This window comes from Lissotriton vulgaris, chromosome 6, assembly GCF_964263255.1.
Source record: "Lissotriton vulgaris chromosome 6, aLisVul1.2, whole genome shotgun sequence".
In the NCBI taxonomy this organism is placed as follows: domain Eukaryota; kingdom Metazoa; phylum Chordata; class Amphibia; order Caudata; family Salamandridae; genus Lissotriton; species Lissotriton vulgaris.
Window position 1 is genome coordinate 1,126,173,848 of NC_141694.1, and position 25,278 is coordinate 1,126,199,125.

Below are 25,278 nucleotides of genomic sequence, written 5' to 3' on the forward strand. Positions count from 1 at the left end.
CCGTTAACCCAGAGAGGAGAGAGAAACTCGCAGAACACAAGGTTTGTGTATGTACTGCGGGAAAAAAGGTCATTATGTATGGGAATGTCCTTCTAAGCCCAAGACTACTGGGGGTTGGGTCAAGAAAAGATTGGCCGTGTCCAATACTGAGCTCGGCAGTGAGCTATAGGGAGAAAATGGTGATCAAGCTTCAATGAAACTCCCCTCTTTGGTTTGTGAGGTTATTCAGGATTCTGTATCACACATTGTATTATCAATGTGTTTAGAGAGCCAACAAGTGGTACATCAGGTGTTGGTAATGATTGACTCAGGGGCCACCGGCAATTTTATAGATAGCGGGTTGGTGTCCTTACTTTCTTTGAAACGCATACCAAGACAACACCCCGAGGAAGTATGGGCGGTGGACGGGAAACCATTAAAGTCAGGGTTAATCACAGAACAAACAGAAGAAGTTTTATTAACTGTTGACATACCAGAAGGGGAACATCGAGATAGTTTGATCCTGAATATAATTGAGGCCCCTCAATACAAGGTCATTTTGGGCATGCCCTGGCTTTCTTATCACAATCCTGACATAGATTGGAGAGATAAAAAGATACGGTTCCAGTCAGAAGAATGTCAGACACACGTCTTGCATCATGTCACTCAGGCTGCACAGTTGTCTGCTCCTTTTCAAGTAGCTACTGCGGCAGAAAAGGAGGTGCTGTTAACCTTAGAGCATCACTCATTTGAGGATGTATTTAGTGAACAACTGGCCAATGAAATACCCCCTCACCGAACCTATGATTGGTGTATTGATCTAGTAGAATGAGCACTTATGCCCACATGTCGGGTGTACGCATTGTCGGTACCTGAAACGAAACATTTAAAGGAATATTTGGACCATTACCAGTCTATAGGTTTCATCCGGCCTTCTAAGTCTCCTGCTGCCTCTCCTTTATTTTTCATAGCTAAAGCAAATGGTGAATTAAGGGCATGTGTAGATTACAGAATGCTAAACAAAAACACCATTCGTAACAGATACCTTCTCCCCCTCATTCCTGTTCTGCTAGATCAAGTCAGGAATGCCAGTGTATATACTAAGTTGGACCTCCGAGGGGCGTATCACTTGGTGAGAATGAGAGAGGGGGACGAGTGGAAGACTGCTTTTAAGACTCGTTACGGGTTATTCAAATACACAGTCATGCCCTTTGGGCTATGTAACGCCCCAGCAGCGTTCCAATACTTCCTAAATGATGCGCTGAGTGATCTAGTGGATACTAGTGTTGTAGAATATATGGATGACATTCTGATTTATTCTGAAAATGTCAATGTCCACCAGGAACATGTCATACAGGTCTTACAGCGTCTGAGAGATAATAAACTGTACTGTAAACTCAGTAAATGTGAGTTTGGAGTAGAGAACGTGGAGTTCCTGGGAGTTATGCTTTGTCCTGAAGGTTTACAGATGGCCGAAAGAAAAGTGCAAGCAGTCCAATCCTGGCCCATACCGAAGACAGTGAAAGAGGTCCAATGTTTTCTGGGCTTTGCTAACTATTATAGGAGATTCATCGATGGTTTCTCGCAAATTGCAGCTCCTCTTTCTCGCCTTCTTAGAAAAGGGGTGGGATTTTGTTGGTCACCTGAAGCGGACGCTGCCTTTGGTTGTCTAAAAAGGGCGTTTGTTTCCGCTCCCATACTGGCGCATCCTCAACCAAACTTACCATTTATAGTGGAAGCTGATGCCTCGGATGAGGCTGTGGGGGCTATCTTGTCCCAAAGGGATCCACAAACAGGTCAACTGCATCCGGTGGCATATCTCTCTAAAAAGTTGAGTCAGGCTGAAAAGAACTATACTATAGCGGAAAAAGAACTTCTTGCTATAAAAAAGGCTTTTCAAGAGTGGAGACAGCACCTATGGGGGGCCTCTTATCCGGTGACCGTATATTCAGAACACCGCAACTTACAATATATGAGGACAGCCAGGCATCTGTCTCAGAGACAAATGAGGTGGATGTTGTTTTCCGCTGAATACAACTTTATCATCACCTTCCGTCCAGGCATTGAAAACAGGAAGGCGGACACCTTGTCTCGCTTGGGTGACACGGAAATGGGGAAATCTGATCCTCCTATGGAAGCCATAGTAGAACCGAGCAAGGTGATATGTGTGCTTAACGCTGATACGTTCCTTGAGACAAACAAAGGTCAAAGAACTGATGCTGCATGGAGAACTTGGAGTAGCAGAGGTACTGGTCGTTCTCTTAAACATGGTCTGCCTTTTGTACAAAACAAACTGGTTCTGCCTAATGTGGAAAGCAGGAAAAAGGCCTTTGAGTGGTGTCACTCTTCACCAATGTCTGGTCATCAAGGAGTAAGGAAAACGGTGCTTCTCGTGCAGAGGCAGTTTTGGTGGGAATCACGGTCTAGAGATGTGACTTTGTGGGTGGGAAAGTGTGAGGTGTGTGCTCGAGCTAAGACCTTACAAAGTCAGAGTAAGGGGAAACTTATGCCCATGCCCACACCAAAGAAGCCATGGCAAAGCATCAGCATGGATTTTATTACAGGGTTACCTTCAGATCATGGACACACGGCAGTGGTAGTAGTGGTGGTGGATAGCCTCACAAAAATGGGACATTTTATACCATGCAGAAACCTTCCCACGGCTGGTCAGACAGCTCAGCTGCTCTTATCTAATGTTTTCCGTTACCATGGAATACCAGAAGTCATAATATCTGATAGGGGCCCTCAATTCATCGCCAGCTTCTGGAAAGCCTGGCGCTACATATCAAAGCCACATTGTCAACCAGTTTCCATCCCCAAACGGATGGTCAAATTGAACGGCTCAATCAAACTCTAAAAAAGTACATACGATGTTATGCTGCGGAGGCTCAAGACTCCTGGGTGCCGCTGTTATGGCTTGCTGAATTGGCTTATAATAATGCTTGGCACAGCTCATTGGGGGTGTCCCCCTTTTTTTGCCAATTATGGATTTGATGCTCGAGTATTGCCAATCACCATCCCTGGTGAAGTGGGTAGTCAGCCTTCTATGTTGAGTCAGGTTCGCCATTTACATTCTGTACAGAGGAAGGTGTCTAAGCATTTGGTCCAAGCTAAGGCGGTCTACAAGAAGTGGGCTGACAAACATCGAGGTGAAGGTCCGAATTACCAGGTGGGGGACAGAGTATGGTTGTCCACGAAGAATATCCGGTTTAAACTTTGTTCGGTGTTCCACCCCAGATTCATTGGTCCGTATGTTGTTCTGAAGCAGATCAATCCTGTGGCATATAAACTGACGCTTCCGGCTTCTCTTCGTATCCATCCTGTTTTTCACAGCTGTTTGTTGAAGCCCGCATTGTCTGCTCAGCAGAGGACACCTCCGCCTGTATTGTGTGATGGTGGTTTGGAGTATGTGGTTCGCTGCATTAAGGACTCTAAACGTCGTAGGGGCACACTGTGGTACTTGGTGGCTTGGAAGGGTTACACTGCTGAAGACGATTCCTGGAAGCCGTCCCTAAACGTGCATGCACCTGCCGCTGTCCGGTCCTTTCATCGGAGGTTCCCTGCTAAGCCTGGGCCTAGGAGGCGCTAGGAGGGAGGGCATTCTGGCAGGTTTTTGCCTTACTGCGCCTACCTAAACTGTAATGAACTACAACTTCCATGAGCCTTTGCTGCAGGAAGTATATGGATGGAGGAGACAGGGGGGAAGGTGCGCGTAATTCTCAGTCCTTCGTTGGTTTTGTTTGAAGAAGTACTGGCTGCCGTTAGCATCGTGCTGCTGATCGCGGTTAGAACGATGCTGTTGTTGAAATAACCGCTCATCTTAAGGTACTGTTTCTAAGTGAGAGCCGCTGGGAGCCGTAGCTCGCGTGAACTCTGTTTGTTTGCCGATACGAACCGGAGGAAATGCATCGGCTGATGCATGCCAGTTCGGGGAAAGCGGTTGTGTAATCTGTTCCGCGGAACATTGTGGCAGGACGCTACAAGTTGCAGTGAATGTTTCTGTAGAGAGAAGGCATCTTCTGGATATTATTTAGCAGCGGAGCGTTGTAGGGCGTTACACGTTAGCGTGTGCCTGCAAAGACTTTAGTTCTGGAGCAGAGTGGTGGTCGCAACTACCCGCTGCCGGATTGGTGGATTATTTATTTATCCTGCAGAAAGAAGCGGAGCGTAGTGGTGGCCGCAACCACACGTTACCGTTTTATTGAAGTATAGCTAATCACGATAAAGGACTAGAGGTGGACACAATTCATTTTGCCTTCCTATGTTGTGGATTACAATTCCTTTCGTTCTAGGAGTGAAGCGGAATATACCTAAACTGAGCGCTTCCAGAGATTGATTTCTCTAACTCTTTTAAGGTTGCAAAGTACTACTGGGGAAGGGAAAATTTCAATGGTCAGAGTAAAGAAACTTATAGTTTACAAACGGGTCATGATAAAGTCCATCTCCACATTGTATGGTGTGTACTTGTATGGGTTTTGATCTAGGGTGGTGTTATACTGACTTATGAATATTGTGTTAACCAGTGTGTTTCGTTGCAGGAAGCTGGACTAGGTCTATCTTATTGTGGTTGGAGGAATGAGTACAGCCTCATAAGGTATTATAGTTCTAGCGAGAAATATCGAGAGTAGTTTTGGATGTAGCTCAGTATTTATAATATCCTATGCTTTGTCTTTTCAGATCCCTTGTCCCTGCTGACCCTTTCCCTTCCCCGGTCCTTCTTCATTATTTATCCTCGCCTGATGGTTCGAACCCCCTGTGTTTATATTCAGGGTGTTGGTAACATTGGGAGGTGGACCCCTTTGTTCATCAGTTGAATCCTGCGAGGCGGGCCCTGACAAATTGTATTAATTTAGACGTGCAAGCTAACCCTGCCTTTTTTGAGTGTAGGAGGTAGCAGAACAGGTATTATTTGCTGCAGGCTTTAAGGGATCAATGTACAGTGAATTACTGTAGTGAACAAATCTCTTCCAACTAGCTGCATAAAAGGCTTTAGTTGTAGGTCGTCTTGCCTCCGTGAGAATGTTCTTAAATTCAAATGGGACTTTTAAGTACCCAAACGCTAGAACCTCAGGAGCCAGATTGCCAGACTCAGCTGTCTGAGATTTGGATGTATGACTTTCCCTTGTTCCTGTGTGAGAAGGCCCTGCCTGTTGGGGCATTTCTTGTGAGGGACTACAGATAACTCTAGCAGAGTTGTGCACCATGGCTGCTTGCCCATGTAGGAGCCATCATACTCAAGGTGAGAAAAGTCTCATTGAGATTACTAACCACATGTGATGTTAGTGGAAGAGGTGGAAAAGCATAGGTAAAGATCCCGACCAATTCACCCATACAGCACTAGCCTTGTACTATGGTTGATAAGCATGGAGGCAAAGTTTTGGCATTTTGCTTTCTGCACCATGGTGAATAGATCTACATGTGGTGCTCCCCAAAGTTTGACACACAGGAGCAGGTCTTCAGTGGAGTTCCTGTTTGTTGCCTGTTGCTATGTCCTGCTAAGGAGGTCTGAAAAGTTGTTGTTTACTCCTGGGAGATACTCTGCCTCGAGGTGAATGTGACAGTGAACTGCCCAATTCCATATATTCTGAGATAGCTGGGAAATCTTAAGAGAATGAATACCTCCATTTCTTTAGGTAATACATGGCTGTCATGGTGTCTGTCTTTATAAGAACTGCTTTGTGCTGAATATTCTTGATGAAAGACTTCAGCGCTAGTACTACTCCTAGTAAGTAGTTCCAAATAAGTTGATGCTTTTTTCCCCTGAGCTATCCACAATCCTTGTACTGACATGTCCATAAAGTGCCCCCCCCAACCAGCGAGTGATAAGTCTGTTTCAAGCGATGGTCTCCTGCAGTGTTGGATCCATAAATGGCCTGCCCTGCAACAGGTTTTTTTGTTCGACTGTTGCAGAGTGATAGATCCTTGCCTGAATCATCACTAGATCCTAAAAACGGCCATTCCTTTGTGACCACTGTGATGCAAAACACTCCTGTATTAGGAGCATTTAAAGTCGGTCATGTGGGACAATGGCTATGCAGGACACCATTATGCCTAAAAGAAATATTATCGTCCTGAATGGCAGGTGATCTATGTGACTGAAAACAGCCGGTTGGTTCTGGAAGTTCAGAAACCTTTGTGGATTGGGGTAGGCTGTGGCTGTAACCAAATGGAGAATTGCTCATAGATCAGGATGAATCTTAATTTGTTCTAAGAGGAGTTATGTCAAGTTTATTGTAACTCCTAGCCGTAGGGAAGATTGATTAAAGCTTGTGCATCTTTTATACCTTTCATACATTTGGGTTTGTCTGAACTCTATCAGCCAAATAGCTACATAAGGGAAAACATTAATGCTTTGTCTCCTTAGATGTATGCTACTAAAGCTAGACATTTTTGTAAATACCCTTGAAGCTTTGGTGACCCCAAAAGTTAGAAACTTGAATTGATAATGTAGTCTACAAATTTCAGATAGCAGTGGCGTATGGGAATGTGGGAGTATGCGTCCTTTATGTCAAGAGCTGCCATGTAGTTGCCTTCCTGGAAGAGTGATATCATAACATGGAGTGTGACCATATGAAAATGTTCAGATATAATGTATCTGTTGAGAACTCGGAGGTCTAAGATTAGCCTGAATGTTCAGCCTTTCTTTGAAAAATACACCCCTCTGTCTTGATGTTCCTATGAAACTGGCTCATTAGCTCCCTTCTAAGGTGCACTTTCACCTCTCTCCTAAGAAGGTGTTAACAGCTGCGGCCGTGTCTGCATGAAGGCATGTTTGTTGAGGTTGCTGCGAGTACGAGACAGTAACCATGCTCAACGATAGAGCGCACCAATTGGTTGGAAGTGATGTCCAGCCAATCTATCAAGAAACCTTGAAGTCTGCCCAAGACAGGTGTTGAATGATAAGGGGGAATGTGAGGGGAGTGATTGTTGCTGGCTGAGGCACCTTTGCAGGTGTACCGCTACCCCTTGCCTTGGATTAGTTGCCTTTATAGTCTCCTCTACTGTAGCCTCTACCACCTTGCTGGTGATGGCTTTCTTGCAGCCTTTGATAGGCAGGTCCATTCTCAGAGGAGGCTGTCTTGTACTACTCCTTTCTTGCTGCTTACGAGAGGGCTGGCATGGATTTGTGGTCTGTCATATCCCCATGTCCTTTGCTATCTCTGCATCTTTATTATTTTTTCAATCGTTTTATCAACCTATGGGCTGTAAAAATGCTCACCATCAAATGGTAGTAGGTTCTTTTGTACCTCAGGCTTGAACCCTGAAATGTGCAGCCATGCATGACTCCGTAAATTGATAGCGGAGTTTATAGTCTTGGCAGGTGTCAGCAGAGTCTAGCTCATACATAATTTTTGCATTAGATATTAGTTTGCCCTCATCCACTAATTCCTCAACTCCTTTTGTACTCCTCTGGGAGATGTTGTATGAGATCCTTCACCCAACATCAGTGGGCTCTGTTGTACAGAGAGAGAGTAACCTCACTGAGTAAGCAATCCTCCTGTGATAGGCATTTCCTACAGCCACCCTTTTCCTGAGTATCAGTGTGTTTATTTTCTTTATCAGCGTGGTGGGACATCTCCTGTTGTCTGAGCTGCAGAACCCTTTCTAGCCATAGCAACAACTAATGAGTTTGGGGAAGGGTTCCCATGCATTTCCAGTGAGACTGAGGGGGAGGGTTTGTACTTCCTTTCCACTCGAGGAGCAAGTACTCTGGCTTTTACTGGGTTTTTGAAGATCTCTGCAGATGGTTTGAGCATAAATCTTATCATAGTTAAGCACTGAACTGACCTTTCTGTCTTGGGTAAAGTCTCTACCAAAACATCATCCTCCTCAGGTGCTATATGCATATCCATTTTATGATACGCTGCTGCATATTGGATCACGCTTTGCTAGTTTGTAGTGTCATCAGGCAGGGATGATATTAAGTCATCCCCGCCTGTTGACACCACAAAATGTTCTAGGTCAGTGTCATCCTGAGGGTCGACATAATAATCCTCCCAAGAACTAGAACGACAATGGGGTGGTATATGGGCTCCCCAAAGTCCTCTGCCAGAGAGTATGGGTTGTGACTCACTGTGACAGTACATCCTGTGGGAAATTGTGGTGGAGAACGGTGTAGAGAATGTTGTGGTGAATGTGCCAGAGATGGTGGTGGTGGTATTGGTGGAACAGAGCCTTTGTGTGCTTCTCCAACTCAAGCATTTCCTTTGTAGAGGTGGTGAGATTTCAATTCTGAGGGTTTATAAGGATTGTGCTTTGACTTTGTGTAACTTTGAGGATAGAACTTACGGGTTCCTCAGCAGTTACCCAAATGTTTTTCTTCAGTGCGACCTGCTTTGATGCCGAAACTTCCTTGGAACCAGTGAGTTCTTTCATTTATGCCTTCTCCTTTGGTTCAGAGGTTTTCGTAGCCGAGGATTGACGCCAAAGACTGCTTTGGCGCCAAGTGGCTTTGACTTGAAGCCTTAGACTTAAAGGGCTGATTTTCAGTGCCCTCTTGGGTCTTTTGGCTAGGAGCCCGAACAGGATCTATAGTAGACCTATTTCTTGGCTTCAAAACCCTCTCTCTGTGTCAACCATGAACAGATCATAGCGGAGCACTAAGAAGGGCCATGGCACCAAGAAGTGGCCATGGCTTTGGCGCCTCCTGCAATTGTTTAGTGTGTAAGTAGTGTGTGCTGTGTAGCCACAATGCCGCCCGGCTGGCCCCCTATAGGCCATGGCTCTGGCGCCTCCTGCAATTGTTTAATGTGTTTTTGGGCATGATGGACCAGAGTTCTTAAATTCCTTGGTGTGACATTCCTTCTTGGACCAGATCCCCTTCCATCATCAATGCCCAGAGTGCTGAAGGACTCTATTGTTCTTCTCCCTCTCCTTAATCTTGAGGTCAGACTCTCCTAAGCAGCTTAAGGCAGGCTTAACAAAAGCATTCCCCCACCTCTATGCCGACCAGTTCCCCCTCTGCTAAAAATTCTTCCTCAGCTGACATCTCCATGTTGTGAGCAAGGTGTCAATCTCGTCAATGCCCCAGAGTCTACTTTTTTAAACTTAAAACTGCAGACAAGCTGGACAGTCTTTTTCATTATGCTCAGGGGAGAGACACTGGTTATGGACCAGATGGTGGCAGTTATGTGGATATTTCATGTTACACCAAGGACACTTTTGAAAAGGAGTCCGATCCGTCTCTCCTGACGGATCATTCTATAGTTAGGAGTGGAAGCAGAAGCTCCATGGCTCAGATCCAGAGACTCTCCAACTGCTAAATGATGAATTAGTGATGGCTCGTGTCGGAGTAGAATCTGTTACTTCTTCATTTCAGCATCACAGTCGTTAGGTGTCTAAAACCAGACCAATCTGGGGATACTAACTTAAGTATTAACCTCCAATTTCAAATTCCGTCACATTTACAGAATGTTTTATAATTTGCAAATATACATTTTGCTTCTTTATTTTTATACACTTTATTAATCCGTCAATATTATTAAATTTTCTAAGCCAGTAGCAGATATAAATACTAAGTACATTACCAGTTAACAGAAGTCATTAAACATGATATGTACAAAGTAACAGCGACCATGTTGCATACTTACTTATAGTACACCACAAAGTTCTCCCCTGTATTGAGATTCAGGTAGCTGTAGTACGGGTTTCCATACTGCAGGACAGATCCAATGAATGGAAGACCATCGTCATCAAGCTTGTTCATGATCCTGGGATCACCGGCTTTGACTCCAAAGACCAAGCTGTCATCTCCTTGCTTGATCTTCTCACTGAGGTCTATCTGCTCTGTCTTGTAGACACTCCCATGAGCAAAACCCCGCTCCCAAGAGGATTTATTTAACACCTATTGAGAAACAGACCATAGTTTGAAGAACCAGTTTCACATCTTTCAAATAACTACTAATGCAAAGGTCACAGCATGCTGTTCACCATCACTTTTTAACTTTCAAAGGCTTTTTACGTTTTTGTAAGCTGACTACGGGGTGAGATTGTTTTTCACTTAATAATGACAAGCTGTTTCCTTCTGACATTTGATAAATTAATCATTCATTATATGGGTAGAGATTGGTGCCAAGCAATACAAAAATATCTGGGATTATATCCCATCCAAAGAAAGTGCTGGCACCTTCCCACCCACTATTTATATCTAGTTATAGGTGTGTGTGTGTGTATATTTCTTCAAACCCAATTGAAACAAAAGCGTGGCTCACACTTCTTGTAATATTTGAAATTACTTTATTCTGCTCCCATTGGCAGACAAACGAGTTTATGGATATATATATACCTCCGAAGAAGTTCCATGTTGGAACGAAACATGTCAGGACTAAGTCAGGACTATGCTACAAGCCGCTGTTTTTTCATCAATAAAGGAGCAGAAACAGAGTCTTCAGGTGTGACCATCGTTTTTTTTTTTCCCCTGGGGATTTAAACATTGTTGTAATATATATATATATATATATATATATATATATATATATATATATATATATATATATATATATTCACGCTCCAACTGCATCTTTGGGCAGGTGCTTCAAACGCGGAGGTGCACCCACATTAATACATCAGCTCAATCCTACTCCAATACAATGCCTTAGTCTTATGTTTTTCATAAGACTAAGGCACCGCCGAAAAACAAGTCTGTTTTTTTTTGCTTTCCGATATAGATATATATATAAATATATATATATATATACATATATATATATATATATATATATATATATATACACATACATATACACACACACATACATACACTGAGGGGGTTAGAACCAATCATTCAGTACAACACAGAAATATTACTCATTAACAACGTGGACAAGGTTAGTTCACCAGTGAAACGTGTAAATGCTGCTGATGTGTATTCACTGAAAGGAACAGTTTTGACACCGCCACTGAGTGCCGTCCTACGTTTAGGATTTATGGCATCAGAGCGAAGAAACCATCGTCAGGCACTGCCAGAGATTGAGCACACACACATCATCAACAGCAGCTGCAGACACTCCGCTCAATCGCTGGCGGTGCCCGAAAAGTGGTATCTTCGCTCTGAAGCCATAAATCCCAAACGGCTCCCCACACCAAGGAGGATGGTACTCAGTGGCGGTGTCAAAACTATTTATTCAGTGAGTACACATGAGCAGCATCTATGCCTTTCGCTGGTGAACAAGCCTTGATCACAATGTTAATGAGTAATATTTGAGTACTTGAGAGTCAATAGCCTAAAGAGAGCATCTTTGCTATGCAACTGTAATACCACACAGCAGTAGCTGGGAGACCAGTCGCAAATGGCAGAACCAACGCATACTGTGCTATACCCACTGACTGTACAAGATCCTAACACTGGACCTGATAAGGAACTCATAGATGTGGATCCTCAAGTTTGCTTGAAGACTTAGGTTTCTGGGGTGCCACTGACAATTCTATAAATAGCTGGTAGCAACTCCGCCCCCATATCCCCTATGTTGCTCCTTTCTTTGGCACATGCCATTGCAGATTTAGTTGTGGTGTACCTGGTTAAGAAAAATGTACGAGTTACTTACCTTCGGTAACGATGTATCTGGTAGAGACGATTCTAGCCACAGATTCCTTGTAGAATTATCCCCAGGCGTGAGACTGGACCAGGAAAACCATTCTGCCACAGCATCCATGCGCGCCGTGGGGACGGCACCAAGTGACTCCGCCCGGACGTCGTCCGCGTTCGTGACGTCAGCGAGGATACACAAGTCCCACCCCAGCGTGTCTACATCAGTTTTCTTTGGAGAATTTTTCCATGCCACAACGTGGAGCCATCACAAACAAAACTGTGAGAATACTGGAACAGTGTGCGAAAACCCAGCTATACAGAAGGGAAAGAAATGAAAGGGGAGGAACAGCACCATCCAGAATGGTGCCGGGCACCAAGTCACGGAATGAAAGAATAGAGCGCAGCTACTGCAAGCAAGCTTGCAACCAACATAACAGCCTCAGTGGAGGCAGAAAGCATGCGAAAAAGGGCACAGCAGACGAAGAAGTCTGCAACCACCGCCCGGAGCAAAGAAGGGGTCCAAGGCCAGAATGCAAGAGCAATGACAAGTCATCCCCCAACAACACCAGCAGGGGGGGGGGGGGGGGGGGTCCCCTAAAAAGAACCAAGGGTCGAGACCCAGCCAGGGGACCTCAACCCCAAGGACTGTAAGAGTCAGAAGTGCAAGGAACACAAGGAAGCGGGGCACAAATGAACCCTACATTGAAGACCAAATGCATGGGCACCAAAGCACCCAGGCATTCGTCACCCAATCATCAGAAAGAAGGAATGGAGCAACAACCAGAGCATCCTCCTAGGGAGGGAGGAAGAAAAAGGGCATTCACAGAGGAACGCCGTCCTGAAGCAGGCGAGTGCAGAAGACCGAGAAGGGTCCTCGCAGAAACGGGGAGGAAGGGCTCGTCGTGAAAGAATCTGCGGCTAGAATAGTCTCTCACAGATACATAGTTACCGAAGGCAAGTAACTCGTACATCTGATAGAGACTATAAGCCACAGATTCCTTGACGTAGAAAAGAAACCCTAGCCATACCGAATGGGAGGAGGGTCTGCGAGAAGACTTCTCCAGCTTCGACGAGCAAAGACCCCCAGCAAGGGGACTAGTTACTGGGATAGGGAAAAATAGCCCCGTCCACCGCAACAGGGGATGAGTCACAGGCCCTAAGCTGAAGAGAACCTCAGCATCGTGGAGGAACAACTGCCCCATAGGGGATGTATTAGAGAGACAAAAAAGGCCAACCCAGCCTTCACCAACAGGAGAAGAAAGGGTAATACGAAGGAGGCCAAAACACCTCAAGCCCAGTCAACGTACCGGGGACCTCCACCGGAAGCCCCAAGGTACAGACAACGCAGAGGAAGAAGAGCCACCTACAGACTCCAAGAAGAAGAGGCAGAAGCACGGCAAAGCCCTCCACCGCGACACATACCCAGTGAAGAGAGCAGCGGAGTCCATCACAGCCTGAAGACAAGACAGAACGGCGCCCAAGCAATAAGGCAGGCGGAAGGATAAGCATGTAATCTCACCATGGTCCCGCAGGACAGAAGCAGGAGCGCCAGGGCCCACGCCAAGGCCTCCGGCAACAGAACAGAAGAGCAGGTGGGAGAGCCAGCCGCCGACTTCGCTATGAAACTAAACGCCCGGACCATGTCAGGCTCAGAACAAGGGAAAGGCCAGAAAACAGTCCCGAACGACCCATAAGGGGACCGACCCAGACAGAACCGATCCACGAAGCAGTGTGATCAGCTAGAAGAGAAGAGGAGAAACCAGTGGGACGGACCAGGCAGTCAACACAGGAAACGGCAGGCAAAGGACAAAACACTGCGGCACAACGCCGTAGACAGCCAAGCAATGCCCCAATAAGGGCCAAAGACTGCACCAACGTAAAATAGCCACACCAGGAAGGGCGACGAACCCGCAAGGAGGAGTCCACACCCTCCTCGCATAGACAGGGCTATACAATAGCTACATGTACCTCACATAGGGTAGACAAAATGTTCTGGGTGGATGCACAGCTTGTTTGGATTATGGAAATTAATCTGTTCTTAGGTTCACCGCAGGTGGCGTTATTACCCCTAAACACGCCTTTTGGTAAATATCTTAGAACGTGATTTCAGTGGGTCACTGGGACCATCCCTTTGGGAACACTCTTTCTCCTCTTATAATATCAGAGGATTCCACACAATTTTAATCATTGTTTGAATTAGTTTATTTCTTTAGTTATTCAAAATATTTTTAGTTCATTCACAAAAGTTTGTTATTCATCACTGAGGCATTGTCATTATGACAAATGGTATTTACAACTGGTTGGAACTGAAAATGTAATAATGGTTTTGACTTTTACATGAAGTATATTTACAAATATGTGGTATTTACCTCTTTCTAACAGTGTCATTCCCTGATGAAGGGCTCCAAGTTAGCCCGAAATGCATTAGATCATATTTATAACGACAATGCCTCAGTGATGAATAATGAACTTTTGTGAATGAACTAAAAATACTTTGAATAACTGAAGAAATAAACTAATTCAAACAATGATTAAAATTGTGTGGAATCCTCTGATATTATAAGAGGAGAAAGAGTGTTCCCAAAGGGATGGTCCCAGTGACCCACTGGAATCACGGTCCTCACATAGGGTAGGACACGTCCTAGGAAAGCATGGGAACCACTCTTAGGGAAAAACAATCCCGCATCAGGGGACAAAATCATAGACATGTGGCAGAAACCACAGAAGGCTTAGTAATCAGCCAGAAAGCACAGGAGTACCAAAAAAGGGGGCTGGACCAGCAGCCAACTGAAGAGCAGGACCAACCAAGGACCCCAGGGGGCAGAGTAACGCTCACAGAAAGTGTAACAGCCACTCCAAAAATCAAATACCAGGAGCAAGTGCATAACGACTTCCACCAAGACCCGGAGGATCAGCAAACCAACTTGAGGAGAAGGAGAAGGACCGAGCCCCGCAATAAGACGCTGGATGGCGGAGTCTGCATGAGTAGTGGACAGCAGGACCCCGTCAAAAGGGAGGTCGACCAGACGCTCTATAATATTTTCACGAAAAAAGGCATTGTGTAGCCAAGCATGGTGACGGATAGCCACAGAAGTGGCCATAGCACGGCCAATAGCATCGACAACATCTAAAGCCGCCCGAAGAATAAGCGCATGGCCCCGCAGGTCAGCACAGGCACACTCATAAGAGACATGAGAAAGAAGGGACTCCACAGAATCCCACTGGCTAGAAGTAGCCCTGGTCAGCACACACAAAGTGTTAAGCGCCCTCAAGGCAGCACTGGAAGAAGTGAAGACATTACATCTCCATGAATCTAACCACCGGGTCTCCCGAGACGGAGGGAACACCAACACAGGATAACACAGAAAGGCATTTCGCAGTAGAGCGCCTTGAGTAGAAGGGTGGAAAGAAAGACAGACCGGGTCATGTGGAGCAGGAAGATGGCGGTGCAGTAGTGCCCGAGGCACAGGATCGCCCGTGGCAGGGTGTCCCCATAAGAGAATTATGGAGTGACGCTTCAAAAGGAAGGAACAACTCCAGTCCACCAGAGCCCTGGTGGAGAATCTCCAAGAGGTTGTCTGTAGGAAATGGAGTGACAGGATCACCCATCCTCAGAATACCAGCAGCCATGGAAAAAGCCCAAACAAGGACAACACTGGCCTTAGTAGGGCGCCGCGGACGTGAAAGCAATTCCTCCGTGGGTGATTGTTGCAGACTGAGCCGCCCATCCCCAAGTCCAGGGGGAAGCGGCCAGCCCCGGCATAGAGGAGGATCCACGGAGGAATGGGGAACATGAGGGGCTCCAGAGGAGGGTGGAGAGGCCGGTGGAGAAGCCAGCCGAGAGCCACGGAAAGAAGGGTTCGAGGATTTTGGCCGTGGGGACAGCGAAGAGCCTTCCCTGCCGGTGAAAAAGCAACTACACGGCACCCTGTCTCCGGGGAGGAACACACCAACAGATGACGGACCTCAGGAGACGAATCCAGAAGCCGGCGCGGCTCCATGGAGACCGCCATTGGCGCCTGATCAGGGTCGACCGGCGATACACTGGGCCTTCGTGGCGCCGGGCTGACTCCTGCCACCACGTCCTTTCCTGGAGAATGGGGTGAGGCCGATGCCGCACCGGCGAAGGCACGGCGCCGAATAGGCACCAGTTCGGCCTTGGATGTGGCAGCTGCACGCACCTAGGACCGAGAGGGACTCGGGTAGGCACTCCAGGCACACCAGCGACTCCACCGGAGCTGGGAAGGAAGGCTCCCGGTGCCTAAACGGCACCGGCTCGACCTCTGGTGAGGACTGAGGGGTACTCGGGGGCAAGCTTGGAGTCCCGGCGATCACCTGCGACACCACAGGGAGCCCCGTAGGGATTTGCGGCAAGGCAGGGACGCTAAGCGCCGAAGAGGGGAGCCCCGAAGAACCACACCCTGACGCCGCCACTCTCATACGACCTGGAGCTGAAACCTTCGGTGCCAGGGCCAGAGCCGCTGGAGACTCTGCGGAATTCCCCACGTGAGGCAAGGGATCCGCGGACGTCTCAGGAGGTGGAGGAAGGGCCAAAAAAACCTGCAGAGCCACAGCGTAGGTTGTCATTTGGGCCCTAGTCCCGGGGGAGACAGCGCCTACCGTGGAAGGAGGACAGGGACTCTGAGACAAACTGAAGGACCTACCAGCCGGTGAGCCACACCCAAGGGCCTGCGACGAAAGACTATGTTGCAGACTAAACCGGTAGCTCCTTGCCTCCGAGGTAGGGACGGATGCTGGGACGACACCGACCTGGCCAAGCGTGCCGATAGCAACTTCATCCAGCGTTCCAGCCGTGATTTAGGCTTAAGGTGCTGGCAGGCGTCGCAACTCGTTGAGGTTTTGTGCTCACCCAGACACCACATGCAAATCGGGTGAGGGTCCATCACCAAAATGGGACTTGCACAGGAGGTACACGTCTTGAAGCCCGAAGGCATTCGCACACTGTTCCATTGAACGCCAAAGCGTGAAAAAGGGATAGAAGGCCTGAAACCAGGTCAGGACACAATCCAGATCCGCGTTTCACGCGGAAAAGAGAAAAAACTGACGTAGGCATGCCGGTGTGAGACTTATCTATCCTCGTGAATGTCTCAAACGCAGACGACGTCAGGACGGAGTCACTTGGAGCCGTCCCCCCGGCGCGCACGGATGCTGTGGCAGAAAAGTTTTCTGGATCCAGTCTCACGCCTGGGGATGATTCTACGTTAAGGAATCTGCAGCTAGTAGTCTCTATCAGATAAATACAATAATAGACCAGAGATGGGCTTCTTAGTTAACCGCACTGGAATGAAGCATTTCTTATAGGTCCGCCTGTGGTTGTCAAGATCCAACACCATGACAGACTATGGCTAAGGGATTGCCCATTACTGGAATATTAACACATGCACTACCTGCTGACAGCACACACCCTGTAGCCAGCTGTGGAACAGAAAGCAGAGACACCATCAACAGCTCCTGATTGGCTTAACAACAGATTCCGAAGGCAGACACTCTCTGCTAACTTTATGCGAGGTCTGCCACTGCAGTGGAGTTGGAGACACTGATAATTATGGGATGTTCTCTACTATGCGACTAATCTAACTAAATGAACTGATGTACTTGGGTTTGTTTGTTTCCTTTTAAAATATGAAGTGCTGTTCTTGGAGAGTACAGCTCATTTGGCACAAAGTGCGACTAATATAATATGCAAGTTGACTGCGAGCCAGGAGGCTAGTCCAACTTTCAACTCTGGTCAAGCTCCCTGCCTCAACACAGATTAGAGGATTGGACCAAAAGCAGAAAATGTGGCCACTATACTGAATGAGCTAGGACCACATACTAAGGAAGAAAAGCCTGCTGTTGAGTATTGCAGCTGCACAGAAAAAGGAAGGCTGAACTGGAGACCTCTCTGAACTCATTTGAATAACCACTACAGATCAGCTACTGCAATGTGCAGTCATAACAATTGCTGGCAGGTGACAAAAAGCTTGCCCACGATCGCAGTGCTGCTGTTGCTACCCTGCCTGACCACAAAAGTAGCACATCATGGGGTCACGTTGTGTAGTGGTTATCACGTTTGCCTGACAAAAGTAGACATCATCGTGGAGTTGGTCATTCCTGCCACTCTCTGTGTTATCCTGTGAGGCACACCCCATCCACATTGAGTGAAGCCCCAACAACATGCTACAAGGGAAGAGCTCAAGAGTGGGAGAAAACCATGCTTTTCCATGGTACAAAACCTGATATTCCAGGGGCCTGCCATGTTTTTCCAAAGCCTGCTACTATACTTGACTATAAAAGAGCATTACCAGATACAAGAAGAAGAGACTAAGTTTTCCTCTTTAGGCACATTGCTGCCAGTCAGAATGGCCTTTCAGCTAGACTGTGCTGCATGTCCATGCCAAAAATTCACCCATCCCAGTGCACAATTTAGCTCATACAATCTACCCTGGCTTTGGCACGCTGACAAAAAACTGCTATGTCCATATTCCTTAGTCTGAGCCCGATTACTGTGTTAAGTTAGCATGCGCTCTCTGTAAGTTTAAACGCCATTTTTCCTTTCTGCTGCTTTTGCACACGACACGCATCTGCTGCTTTAGCTTTGAGCCTAGTAAAATGTTTTTGGTTCATACGAGAATAATATGTTGTTACACTGATATCGACCTTGCTTGGCGAGCTGTGTCTGTACAGTGAGTGCTGAAACCTTCAAGGATATCTCAACACAGTAGTTGTTATGAGCACTGATCTTCGCACGTCCCTAGACATAACATACATGCAGCCAAGTTCTGGCTTTAGGCGCATTTTCATATTGCTTTGCACAAGAGCATTACACACACTTGATAGTGCTACGCATGCAGAGAGCTGGTTGCTGATGATGTGATCCCTCACCACTAGGATCTCGAGGTATGGGGCCGCTCTGCTAAAACCCAAAAGAAACCTTCTTAGATATAATATACTAGCTTGGGAGGGTGAGAATGAGGTTTTGTTAAACCCTATTCATTTTAGCATAATACTATTCTTGCACCGTTTGTGTTCTATGGACTAGTGACTATGCTGATTACTTTGTTTCTTATAATATGTTTGCTTATATTAGCTAAGATACTGCGCATGAGAGCACTCCATTAGTGAATAAACATTTCAAATATGCACGTGTCCTCTTTTACTCCTTGTTCTGGATTGAAATGATTGTATAACGAAAGAGTGTTTGTGTGTTCCACGTTATCCGAGGTGTACTAATTTCATGTTCCGGTTTGTCTAAGCATTGGGAGTTTATTATGACGAATGAGACACTGTAAGCTAGTCTGGTAGGGGATTTTTGGGTACTAAGGTGAGTTTTGGCACACCCTAATTCACTGAGGTTCCAAGCCTCTATGCACAGTTCTGTCTGAGCGCGGAATCCCTGCGACATGGCGCCCAATCGTTGGTGGTCTTTTAGCATGATACTTGAGTAGTACATCATTTCTGTCCTTAACACCTTCGCTGCTGTTTCCGGTTAACGGTGGTGTAGGATAAACCTACCTATATTAGTATATGTAAAGACTGGAAAGACTGGTGGCCGTCAGCCATGTTTCCCCCTACTGGCGACTCTGGAGCTGCTAAAAACTTGGGTATTCAGATTGATAATTGTCTCTCCTTTAGGGCCCAAGTCTCAGGCTTAGTCGGCAAATGCTTTGCCATTTTAAAAATGCTGAGGAAGTTCCTGCCGCTCTTGTCCTTGGAACATAGGAAGATCACTGTCCAGGCCCTGGTCGGCTCCAGGCTGGATTATTCCAACATTCTCTACATCGGTCTGCCTGAATACCTCTTATCGCGTCTGCAGGTGGGTCAGAACTCAGCGGCCCGTGCCATCTTCGGCCTCCCCAGGAGATCAAGGGCCAGTGAGCTTCTGAAGACTCTCCACTGGCTCCCCATGAAGAAGCGTATCATCTTGAAGACCTTGACCATTGCATTTAAAGCCTTGCATGGTATTGGTGCCCGCTATCTTCAGAAATGTGTTCGCTTTTATTCTCCAGCCAGATCTCTGAGCTCTTCCTCACAAGCCAAGGCAACGATTCCCAGGATCCGGCGCGCCCGCTGTGGGGGGCGCTCTTTTAAACTCCTTGCCCCGCAGCTATGGAACGATCTCCCTCTTTCCTTGAGATCCTGCTCCAATCTTTTCGCCTTTGGAAAAGACCTGAAGACTTTCCTCTTCCTGCAATAGACACCGCTTGTGCTTCTATGTTTACTGTCACCCATCCGTTCTTTTATTCTCGGACCTGCTGAGGCTCTTTCAGCGCCAGGACACTCCTCGGAGTAGCCGTGCGCTATAGAAGCATCCCCTTAACATTAACATTAACATAGGTTCTTTTCAAGCTTGAATCTTTCTAAACGGTTTCCTTGAATTACTACCCAGTTGTGCTACAGGGTTGGCTTTGTACCTTTACCTTTCTGTGTCGCTATGGCCGCGGTGGTCATTCCGCAGTATAGTCGCATTGCAGTGCGCAATCATTTGCAAAATTATAATGTTCACGTGGATGGCATGGCGGTCATAATGGTGGTAAGTGCGGAAGCAGCTTACCCGTACGAAATATTTTGTTCGTGGGTGCCCTTCGCTGCTGTGGACGGTACTTCTGGTGTTTTCCATATGTACACTCCCTCTGTTGTCCCGAATGAATATACTCCCTATAGGGCACAGGAGGTTCCTATTGATACTTGGCAGCATCGAGTTTGGTTTAATGGCGCCCTACCCCATCCATTAACAGCTCCGAGGTTGGGTCCTTTGTCCATTCCAGGCGCTACCTGGCCTGTTTTGGCTGGGTTTACCCCGCATCCTCAACATGGAGCATGTTCAGTAGCTGAGTTACGGAGGCTGCATCTAGTCTCAATCAGCGTGATCAGGTCGTTAGTGCAATACATAGCCCGCAATCTCCCAGGCGCGGCCCCGGGTGGTACGGCGCTTCCCGCCGGGCAGAGAGATATGAAGCTCAGTCCCGTTATGGTCAACGCTGTGATGGGCAGACGTCCCCAAGAACAGGATGATTTTCCTTTCTGGCTTGCCAAAAAGTTTGACCAGCTGGAAGCGGTATTTCCTAACACGTCTTCTGGTGAAAAACACAGGATTCTGACAATTAGCTTACCTAAGGACTTGACCCCCGAAATCAATGACTGAGTCGCGGGGAAAAACATTTGCGGCAGTCTACGCGAGGTGTTACGGCACTCCATCAATGGCTGTCCTGCCGACGGTCCTTATAAGTGTTCAAGATGACCACAGACCAGAGGCTGCAGTTGAATTGGGTATACGCCTCTGTGGCACCTTTGATGTGGTTTGCGATCTCATCCTTGCTAATGTCAAGGGGGATGCGGTGAGCTTTCAGGTAGCCGATGCTTTGCAGGCGGTTCCCAATGCCGATAAACCCCGGCAGTTGCCGAAAATTATTGTGGCACCTTATAAAACCATGGGCCGCAATAGTAGGGGTCTCAAGCCCTTTTCTACTAAACAGAAAAGACAACCCCAAGGGCAGAAGTCGGAAAGCGACGATCAGCCCAAGTCCAAAAAACAAAGTTGGCCTGAAAAACAGAAACATGGTAAACAACAGCAACAACAGAAACAGGAGTCCCGTCCTGTGTCTCCATTGCCTGCACCCACAGAACGTGTTTATGACTTGCGGGATCGCGCTACGATAAAAATCACCTGATCGTTTTCAGGTTTCTGATCAACGCTCTCCTCGTACTTTACAGGACACTTTGGCTTTTACATCCGGTGGTTGAGGAGGCGGCAAAGGTCGGGGCGGCCAGCAAGGCCGCGACCGGCCCCGGCCGAAAGACGGCAAAGGCAAGCAGGACGATTCAACACCGAAGAGACCCCAGTTTCAGAAAAGAAAGTCGCTACTTTAACAGCTCACAGATATGCCACAGATAGTGAGAACCCGGCTTCGGAATCAGACGTGGGCTCTGACCTTGCTGGACAGCACAGCGGAGATTACCATAGTGCGAGAGGCTCTGAGTTCACTACTGAAGGTGACAGCGACTGACCGTTATGTTGTTGTGGAGACAGCTGACACTAGAGTAGCTCCCCCTGACAGGATATATGAAATAGTCTTATTCATTGAAGGTGACATTCAACGCACAATAGAGGGGATATTTTGGGAGAATCTTACGACTACCTATGATATTTTGTTAGCGGAGGCTGACTGGCCCCCACCTTTTGTGCTCACAGCTCCGAGAGGGGAGGAGGTAATCCTCCCTAGTTTCGCACATGCAGTCTCGAAGGAACGTGCACTGAATTTTGCAGAAGAGTGGGCTAAGGCCCTTGCGCCGGCTCTGTACCGTACTCACTGTGGATAGGATACATTTTCCCCTCACCACGAGATTCCTTTGCAGTCCATGCCTCAGCCTCAACCCCAATATCCCTTAAAGCGTGAAGCGAAGGCTTCCGTTGCGGAAATGCTTGAACAATTGGAATATCAGGGTGTTATTGAAACTTGTTTGTCACCAAAGATTAACCCTCTTTTTACTGTAACCAAGCCTGACGGTTCATATAGTTTGGTATTGGATTACCGGCATTTAAACTTGCATTGCCGTACCTGTGCAGTACAGAATACACACGGCTCTGCTTTAGTGGATAGTCTCGTGCGTAAGTGGTTTAAAGCCACGCTTGAAATATCCAACGGTTTTTGTGCCCACCATCTGGATGGTCTTAGTTCCCAATGGACCTCCTTTACTTGCGGCGGTGTCCATAAACATTTCAAACGTTTACCTATGGGCTAGAAGAATAGTCCTGGAGTGTTTGCTGCTCGCATTGTCTCTCTTAGAGAGGGTTGACCCGGATGCTTGTTCATATGTGGATGACATTTATCTCACAGATGATGAACTGTGGGGGCATCTGTGTCGTGTTGACTGCTTAATTTGTAGCTTTGCGGACTTTGGTTACAAATTCAACTTTGCAAAATTGCACATTGCAGAGTACACAGTGTTGTTCCTAGGCTATGAGCTCAACAATGAAGGTCGAGGATTGGCTCCTCACTTCTTGGAGAAATGCGCACAATTGCGCGCTCCGACAACTCTGAAAAAGTTACAATCTTTACTGGGCTTTTTGAATTTCGGGAGGACATACATTCCGGATTATGCTCAGCATATCAAGCCCTTGTATGCCTTGATACAACCAAATTTTACTAAATCGAACTGGCTGCCTGAGCATTCAGCTATACTGCAGTCACTGCAAGCTGACCTGCTCGCTTCTAAATACTTATTGACTCGTGATAATCACACCTACCTGGTGATAAGAATCATCCCTGGGACGGTGGGTTTCACATACCTTATCTTTAATGAAGGAGATACAGTACCTATCGCTTACAAGTCACACTTGCACACATCAGCTGAATTGCGATTTTCCACTGCGGAGAGAGTTTCGACGGCTGTGCAGATGGCGATTCTGAAGGAACGCTCTCTGTCACAGGGAAAGCGCATGTTGGTTGTTACCCCGTGCCCTGCTTTGGAAGCAGTCACGAAAGCCAGTGTACCTAATTCTAAGGCTTTGCACCCTCGGTGGATACAATGGGCAGCATCATTGGCGTCTCCGGATGTCACGTTCATTTTTGATGCCTCCTTACGCTCGCAGGAGTTTTTGCAATATGGGTTTGTTCATCCTGCACCTTTAGCTATGCGGCCTTTGGAGGATTTCCATTGCATCATATACACTGATGGTTCGGCGCAGGTTGCGCATGGTTCTAAACACGCCGACGTAACCGCATGCGCCATTGTGGTATGTGCCAAGGTGTACGATGAGTTCAAGTCCAGAGTCGTGCACACGCAGACTCTAGGGGACTGCAACGCACAATTAGCAGAGCTCCGTGCTCTAATGCTTGCATTGGAGTACGCTGATCCTAGTGTGACAAGACTTATCGTCAGTGATTCTTACTACTGTGTCCAGTCTTACAATGAAAACTTGTTCTTTTGGATTCAGAATGATTTTCGTGATTCCAAAGGTAGCACAATAAAACATAAAATGATCTGGGTCTGAGTGGCTGAGCTTAAAGAGCAGTTGCCACTCGTGTTTGTAATTCATACTTTCGGTCACCAGCGCGTGGGAGTCCACGCTGTTGACAAGGTATTAGAACGCTGCTTTGCGCTTCGCGCGTTATTTGCTGCTCTGCAATTTTTAAAACTACCTGTTTTTTATTTCTGTTCCTTTAAGTTGTTCTTCCCTGATTTTAAACTAGGGAATCATTTGTCCCTCACACGCTCTGTAATCGGTTTTCACCGCCTTCTAGAGCGGGTCCGGTTCCTGGGGTGGGGAATAATCTTAGGCACCATCTTGGAGTGGTGTGCCCTGATTGGGGGGAATCACCTGCGAGCGGTCTAGCTCGCCAGTTGTACAGAGGGACGCCTACTTAATGCTCCCTACTAAGCGTAGCGGGATCGCGCAGCGGGCGCACCTTCGCTGCGCCCGAGTCGTGCCAGAGTTCTGCCCGTCTGCGCCCGTCCGCGCAGGGTCGCGCAGGACAGAGCAGGAACTCTTTATTTTTTGGCACAGTGGTGTATGCTATGATGAGCTACTGGAGGGACGATCTTCTGTCCATCAGACAGCAAGTCCTCAGGTGTGACGTGGCCCCGGTGAGTCCTCTGTGTGGCCCCTACCAGTGTGTCTGCGGTAGGTGGTCGCTTTGTACCCCCGCTCTTTCCCACTCTACGGGTAAGGCAGCAGTACTTAGAAGCAAATCCCCCTTACGCGAGCTCACCATTTGGAACCTGAATGCTAGGTCGTTGGTGAAACACTACCAAGCTATCCATGACCTTATTAATGATGAGTCACCCGATATCTTCTGTATTACTGAGACCTGGTTGCAGGAGGCGGACACGGCTATTCTCGACTTGGCTTTTCCCTCGGAGTACTCGCTATACACGCTTAACCGCGCCACTAGAGGCGGGGGAATTGCGCTTGCCGTTAGGTCCTGCTATCCTTGCGCCTGGAAAGGGCTAAAAATCTCTGGCTGTGAAAGTGCCTCTTTTAAGATCTCTATTAGCCCCCATTTCTCCTTCTCTGGTATGCTGATCTACCGCCCTCCAGGTAGTGATGTGGCGTTCAGGCAGGCCCTTCCAGACGCCATTAGTGCGCTGGCTGTAGGATGCGCTAACTTTTCCATCCTTGGGGATTTGAATCTCCACTTTGATAACCTGACTGCCCCTGCTGTCAGTAGCACTCTGGCTGACTTGGAGGCCTTTCAACTGTCCCAATTGGTCACTTATCCCACTCATGTGGGAGGACATACTCTGGACCCCTTCTTCACGAATCTTGCCGAGGCCAGGGTTAAAACTTCCACCCCCCTGGACTGGACTGATCATTTTTTAGTGACGATTCAGTGTCCATTGTATGAGCACTTACCTAAACCTATAGCCTGAGTCGTCCCTAGACGACACTGGACTAAACTTAAGTTAGAGGATTTTTTCGGCATTTTGTCTGAGGACTCGCTGGGCCCACTAGACAATGTGGAAACGGGCTATCGCCTCTTCTGTGAGTGGATCACTCGGGCGCTGGATTCTCTCATCCCGGTGACTCTTAGTAAATGTGGCTCCAGGGATCCCAGCCCTTGGTGTGATGGATCCCTACGCGTACTAAAAAGTACGTGCAGACGCGCAGAAAGAGAATGGCGGAAAACATAGGACTCCAGTAAAAAAATTGTGTATCTCGCCACCATCAAATCTTATCACCGCGCTGTCTGTAGAGCTCGTGCAGCGTTCTACTCCCTTGAATTCCGCAATAGCCCGAACCCCTCAAAATCCATTTTTAAGGCTCTTAA

General features: G+C 47.3%; 1 protein-coding gene across 2 annotated transcripts in view; it reads right to left on the reverse strand.

The window, feature by feature from the left end:
- Positions 1 to 25,278, reverse strand: part of POLR1B (RNA polymerase I subunit B) — a 260,946-nt gene that overhangs the window by 18,278 nt on the left and 217,390 nt on the right. For both annotated transcript variants that reach the window (XM_086927218.1, XM_086927219.1), the window contains exon 14: positions 9,570 to 9,823. In XM_086927218.1, the coding sequence (XP_086783344.1) occupies positions 9,570 to 9,823 (254 nt within the window). The remainder of the gene's footprint in view (positions 1 to 9,569; positions 9,824 to 25,278) is intronic.